The sequence below is a fragment of the Cervus elaphus genome, chromosome 1 (assembly GCF_910594005.1).
Source record: "Cervus elaphus chromosome 1, mCerEla1.1, whole genome shotgun sequence".
Lineage (NCBI taxonomy): Eukaryota > Metazoa > Chordata > Mammalia > Artiodactyla > Cervidae > Cervus > Cervus elaphus.
Window position 1 is genome coordinate 38,662,106 of NC_057815.1, and position 6,422 is coordinate 38,668,527.

At 47.8% G+C, this 6,422-nt stretch overlaps 1 protein-coding gene across 1 annotated transcript; it reads left to right on the forward strand.

Annotated features, from left to right (window-relative positions):
- The first annotated feature begins 897 nt into the window (after positions 1-897).
- On the forward strand, positions 898-5,945 carry LOC122677549 (nicotinamide N-methyltransferase-like). The gene is made up of 3 exons (XM_043878037.1): positions 898-1,176; positions 3,505-3,712; positions 5,307-5,945. Exons 1-3 carry the CDS (start codon positions 951-953, stop codon positions 5,470-5,472), a joined length of 600 nt encoding a protein of 199 aa, XP_043733972.1. The 5' UTR covers positions 898-950; the 3' UTR covers positions 5,473-5,945.
- The last annotated feature ends 477 nt before the right edge of the window (positions 5,946-6,422 follow it).

A 6,422-nucleotide genomic window follows, 5' to 3' on the forward strand; every position in this document is an offset into this window, starting at 1 on the left:
CATGCCTGGCACCAAGTATGTTCCCCACCCCCACCCCTGGTAAAGGAAGGCTACATAATTGAGATTTAATGTCTACCACCCATTTGGATGGGTTTCGAGAAATTTAGTTCAGTCATAGAACAATTTTGTACACTTGTCCCACAACATCTATAGCTCCTGCTGAGATCTCTCTGTGAGTTCTAGAACTTTATCCAGGTTAGATTAGATTTTTCAGTTTCAAGTTGAGTATGCTCAAAATAAAACCCATCTCCTCACATCATCTTACCCTCTTCACTTCCCAACTAAAACCTACTCTTCTTCTCGTCTTCCCTGTTTTACTAAATACTATCAATGTTTATTCAATTGTCTAGGACAGAAACCAGGGTGCTGTGTGTGTGTGGGGGGGGGGTGCAGTTCAGGAAACACTAAAAATTAAAAGCTAACTAAGACATCTCATCCAGGGCTTCCTTAGTGGCTCAGAAGGTGAAGAATTTGCCTGCAGTGTAAGACCTGGGTTCGATCCCTGCGTTGGGAAGATCCCCTGGAGGAGGTCATGGCAACCCACTCCAGTATTCCTGCCTGGAGAATCCCCATGGACAGAGAGCAGCCTGGCAGGCTACAGTCTATGGGATCACAAAGAGTTGGACATGACTGAGCGACCAAGCAAAGACATCTCACCCTAGGATCACTCATCTATACTGGGGCTTCGCTGGAGACTGCGTTTAAAAATTAGGCGTGCTTTTTAAAATAGTTTGAAAAATCATTGTGGAAGAGGATGCAATAAATGGAGCAAAAGAGACTGATACTTCCAAACAAGCCAAAGCCACTGAAAAGCCTGGGGGCTGGGGAAGGGAACTGGAGAGGTGAATGGCCAAAGGGAGGCAGGTTCAGTAAACATCCTTTGTTGGCTGCTCTGGTCTTCATCCCAGTGTTTGTTCTGAGGGCTGTGGGGAGGACAAAGTCTGAGCCTCATGAAGAAGGGCTCAGCTAATCTCAGGGAATCAAACTGCCTGCTGCTCCTTCCTGGACAAAACTCACTGCTCTCCATGGCTCATCAGGAACCCAAGGGGCCTGATGTCTACCAGGAGAATTTTGAGCCCACATGCTACCTGGACTATTACAGGATGAACCAGGATCCCATTGGTGATGAAGTCCTCCATTTCCTGCTAAAACACTACAACGCCACTTTTAAACCAGGTGCTGGTCTTCCTCAGCCCTGGGGGAGGTTTGTGGGAGGAAGGGTGGTCATGCAAATTTTAAATCAGATGCTGGTTTTCTTTCATTGTAGGGCAGTCTTCGAGTGGGAGTGGGAAAGGATGGCCAGACCATTAATAGCAACTTGGGATCTTCGGAGGGTGTGGCTCTGCCCTACAGGAAGATGTTAGTTTTAAAAAAAAATTATTTATATATTATTTATTTTTGGCTGCACTGGTTCTTCCTTGTGGCATGTGGACTCCCTCTAATTGCAAGGAGCTGGGGCTACTCTTCAATGAGGTGCACAGTCTTCTCACTGCGGTGGCTACTCTTGTTGCAGAGCATGGGGTCTAGGCACGTGGGCTCAGCAGTTGCAGCTCGAGAGTTTAGATGCCCCACAGCATGTGGAATCTTCCCCGGTCATAGATTGAACCCGTGTCCCCTGCATTGGCAGGTGCATTCTTAACAACTGGACTACCAAAGAAGTTAGGAAGAGTTTAGATACACTTGAGGTATGGTACACGATGGCATCCTCTCAAAGTTTCTGAGGTCAGATTTTCTCTTCCCATAAAGCCTGAGAGCTGTGGTCTTTGATGATCCTGAGTAGGCCTGTCTTCTCCCTATCCCTTGCAAGGGAAACCTGAAGGGCATCTGAAAGTGTAGGGAAACTTTTTCTCGTTTGGGGTGGGCTTTGCCCTTCTGCCTGATTACCACTGTGGCCCATGCAAACATTCTGGGTGGTTGGCTCTCAGATTTGCACTGCCTCCCCTCACCACCGCCCCAGGGAAGTGTAGTGCTAGGCTGGCTGGACCACTAAAATCAAATACTGGTATCTTTTCGTCATTCACATGAAAAGAAACATAACTCAGTAGCCAGAATTTCTCCAATTAAAATTTTATGCCATCAAATTTTCTTAAGCCTTTGATGCCTACTTCAATTTATTTGCTACTGTACGCTACAGATACAACAACATACAGATAAACAAATGTAGCAGCAGATTAGCTGGCTAATCTCAGCAGTCAGTCAGGACCAGCTAATTTTCTCTCCTCTTGGCCTTGTTGTTTATCTTGGAAGCCCCTTGTGTGCATGTTCAGTTGCTCAGTCAGGTCCAACTCTGTGCGACCCCATGGACTGTAGCCCACCAGGCTCCTCTGTCCATGGGATTCGCCAGGCAAGAATACTGGAGTGGGTTGCCATGCCCTTCTCCAGGGCATTTTTCTGATCCAGGGATCAAATCCACATCTCTTATATCTATCTGTATTGGCAGGTGGGTTTGTTTTTTGATTTTTTTTTACCACTAGTGCCACCTGGTAGCCCCTTGCCAAAGTCCAAACACTACTGATATTTTATGTCAACCAGTCTCTTGTGGATGGAAAGAAACAAAACAGGAAGGGGAAGCCAAGGGGTCTTCACAGATCCTGTTTTCTCCTTTTAGTCCCCAGACTGCCAAGCAAGTTTCTGGGAATACAGTTGGTACTCAATAAATGTTTGCTGATTGATCTTTGGAATGTTATGGATGGTCTCAGTGGGGCCATAGGGCATACCAACAAAAAACTCTTGGAACAGGGAAACCAGTATACTCCAAAATTGAATCAGATTTCTCCTTTGGACACTTTTTAAATATTTCGTTAATTTATTTATTTTGTTACCATATGTGGAATGAATGTGGCATCCCACATTGGAGTTTCAGCTTCAGCATCAGTCCTTTGTTATACACTTGAAACTAACACAACATTGTAAATTAACTATACCTCAATTTTTAAAAAAGTAAAAAAGAAATCATAGTTTTAAGCAGAATAAGAAGCTAATGTACAACTTCAGCCGTCTTAGTTGCGGAGAGCAGGGGTACTCTAATTGTTGTGTGTGGACCTCTCTTGTTGTGGAGCACAGGCTCTAGGGCACAGAGGCTCGATAGTTGCGGCTAGCGGGCTTAGCTGGCCCATAATATGTGAAATCTTCTGGGACCAGGGATCAAACTGTATCCCCTGCATTGGCAGATAGATTCTTAACTACTGGACCACCAGGGACGTCCTGGACACTGTACAGTGGTAAACTGGTAGGTGAAATGTCAAAGCTGGTTCTTTAACACCCTACCCTCAAACAAGCTCCCTTGCTTCTAACACTCCCCTCCTGCAAAAACTCTCCATTCTCAGTGCGCTGGAGCTCTTAGCGCAGCAAAGTTCCCAGTCCTGGAGTTTACATGCCCAGATGGTCAACTCCCTGTAGCCTCTCCCAATGGAGCAAGAGGAGTGGACCTTTTTGGGAAGTGTGGACCTTGGAGCCCTACCCAGGTACCAGTGATTCAGAAAGAATATTCCTATTCTAAAACAGGTGGACTGGAAGGAAAACTCTTGATTGACATTGGCTCTGGGCCCACCATCTACCAGTTCCTCTCTGCCTGTGAGTCTTTCCAAGAGATCATCGCCACTGACTACACAGACAAGAACCTCCAGGAGCTGGAGAAGTGGCTGAAGAAGATGCCAGGGGCGTTTGACTGGTCTCCAGTGGTGAAATACGTGTGTGAGCTTGAGGGGAACAGGTAAGGGGGTTGTTGCTTGTTGTCAGATCTGCATTATCTTCACTTAGCTCCTAACCAAGAATTTCCCATGGAGTTTGTGTACAAATGGCAAGGCAGATGGAGACTAAGCAGGAAGGAAGTCAGTGGAACCCCAAGAAAAAAGGAGGAAGAGTGAGATATGAATCCTATAAAGACCAAAAGAGGGAACAGGAAGAGCCAGCTAGAGACAAACCTGGAGCCAGGAAGAAACATCACCAAGCTCCACAAGGAAGCCAAGGTCTGAGCCCAAGTAGGAGAACCCTCTCGGCTGCCTGCTTTCTGATTGGCTGGTTTGTTCCAGTTACAACCTCCAGGGAGCTCTAAACTTGTGGAATCTTTTTGTGGATCCCAGAAGATAAGGGTTAGAATTAAGACAATCTTGCATGGCAAGTGGAACAGAATTTACTTACCTTGTGTATTTTCATTTAATTTCAAGTTACCAGGAAGGTCCACCATAGTCCTTCCACTCCGAAAATATCACCCTCCCTAGTTAAGATGGTTGAAGTTGTACATTAGTTTCTTATTCCTTTGGCTTAAAACTATGATTTCTTTTTTACTTTTTAAACATTGAGGTATAGTTAATGTACAGTGTTGTGTTAGTTTCAAGTATATAACAAAGGACTGATGCTGAAGCTAAAACTCCAATACTTTGGCCACCCCATGCAAAGAGCCAACTCATTGGAAAAGACCCTGATGCTGGGAAAGATTGAAGGCAGAAGGAGAGGGGGCAACAGAGGATAAGATGATTGGATGGCATCACCAACTCAACAGACATGAGTTTGAGCAAACTCCGGGAGATAGTGAAGGACAGGGAGGCCTGGCGTGCAGCAGTTCATGAGGTCACAAAGAGTCAGACACGACTTAGTGACTGAAAAAAATATGATTCCACACACATATACTTATATGTACATACATACATAGATATATGTATATTCTTTTTCAGATTCTTTTCTATTACGGGTTATTTAGGCTATTAAAATATATTGAGTATAGTTCCCTGTGCTCTAAGTAGGTCTTTGTTGTTTACCTATTTTATGTACAGTAGAGTGTATATGTTAAGACTATGTTTTTTAAAAAATAGAGAGCTAGAAAGAGTAGGCCTTTAAGTGGTAGTACTTACTGATACTGCAGAATGCATGTGGCCCACATCCTGAGAACAGGTATAGGTAAGAAGGGGATGTGTGACTCGAGGAGGTTGAATGGAGTGGCCAGGGGCCCCCCACAATGTCCCCCAAGCTCACACTGTAGTTTTGCTCCGCTGATTCCAGGCAGACATTCTGTTTCTGGGGGCACTTGCCGGGTCATGTGAGATACGGGCTAGCAGAGAGAGAACGCGCTAACCGCCAGGGGCGCAGGGCCGGAAGGGGGCCCCTGACCCGTGACCCCAGGGTGGGCGGGCGCTGGGCTTCGCTTTGTCCCCAGCCGGTCTCTCTACGGGACTCCGTTTTCTCATCTGTAGAACTGGCAGCCTGCTGCTCTGGGAGCCCGGCCACCAGGCAGAGAATGGCCGGGAGTGGCGGGAGTGGTCCACGTGATGAGCATGACCCAGCCGGCCTCTCTCTTCCCTCCCGTCCAGAGACAAGTGGGCCGAGAAGGAGGAGCGCGTAAGGAGAGCCATCACACGGGTACTCAAGTGTGACGTCCTGAAAGAGAGGCCCCTGGAGCCCGCGGTCCTGCCGCCCGCCGACGGCCTCATCTCCTCCCTGTGTCTCGAGTCTGCCTGCCCCACCCCGCAGGCCTGACGGGATGCCCTGCGCCACCTCAGGACCCTGCTCCGGCCCGGGGGCCATCTGGTGCTGAGCGGGAGCCTCGAGACCACCTTCTTCATGGTGGGGGATAAGAGGTTCCCGGCTCTGCCCCTGAACGAGAAATTCCTGCGGGAGGCCCTGCAGGAGGCCGGCTTCATCATCAAGAAGCTGGAGAAGGTTGCTCGGGCCGCTGAGACCCACTTGGATAACCGCAGTGACTACACAGGGCTGTTCTTCCTGGTGGCTCAGAGAGGGGACTAGAGGAGCGGGGGCGGGGGGCGGGCTTGGGGCCATCCCTCTGCCATCTCCTTCCTCTTCATTTCGCCAGCTTCACTTCTAACACTTGCTGGCAAATGATCCCCAGGTCAATCGGGATGCTTCTCCCAGAGAGGTTTATAATGTATTCCACTAATGGCCCTGGGCTGGGAAAAAGAACTGGACCAGAGAAATAAAGCTGTGTTTCCTTCCTTCTGAGGGCTCCTTCAGGGTTGCGGGGTTGCGTGGAATGAAGTGGGACGGTCCCTTCCTGCTCTCTGATTTTAAGCAATTCGGACTGCACACCTTCTGAGCTCACTCTCCACCTCCGTCCCCATGCCTGCTAATCCTGCAGCCCTGCCCCTTGAAATGGAAAGCACACACATGGATTTTGATCCTTGGCTCTCTGATTCACTTGCTCCTGTGACTTTAGGTGGGCACCTAATATCTCAGAACCTCAGTTTCCCCATCTCTGAAATGGAAAGCATCACACCTCTCCCCAGAGATTCTGTGACACGCGAAAGGTATAACGTGAATACTTTTGGTAAATAACTATGTGAGCAAGCTTGTGTGTTTTTCAAGCTTGGCTGACCTTGTAGAGACCTTGTCACAAGATGTGATAAGATGGCATAAGGAGTTCTAAAGAGAGCTAGAGAAGTTGTTTTCCTTCGCTGTCCAGTGAATCCCAC

Excerpts from the sequence above, each read along its gene's own strand:
- LOC122677549 (XM_043878037.1), top strand. The coding sequence starts at position 951 with ATGAAGAAGGGCTCAGCTAATCTCAGGGAATCAAACTGCCTGCTGCTC. Across the intron at positions 1,177-3,504 it reads CAACGCCACTTTTAAACCAG|GTGGACTGGAAGGAAAACTC; the intron begins GTGCTGGTCTTC and ends ATTCTAAAACAG. Across the intron at positions 3,713-5,306 it reads TGTGAGCTTGAGGGGAACAG|AGACAAGTGGGCCGAGAAGG; the intron begins GTAAGGGGGTTG and ends CCTCCCGTCCAG.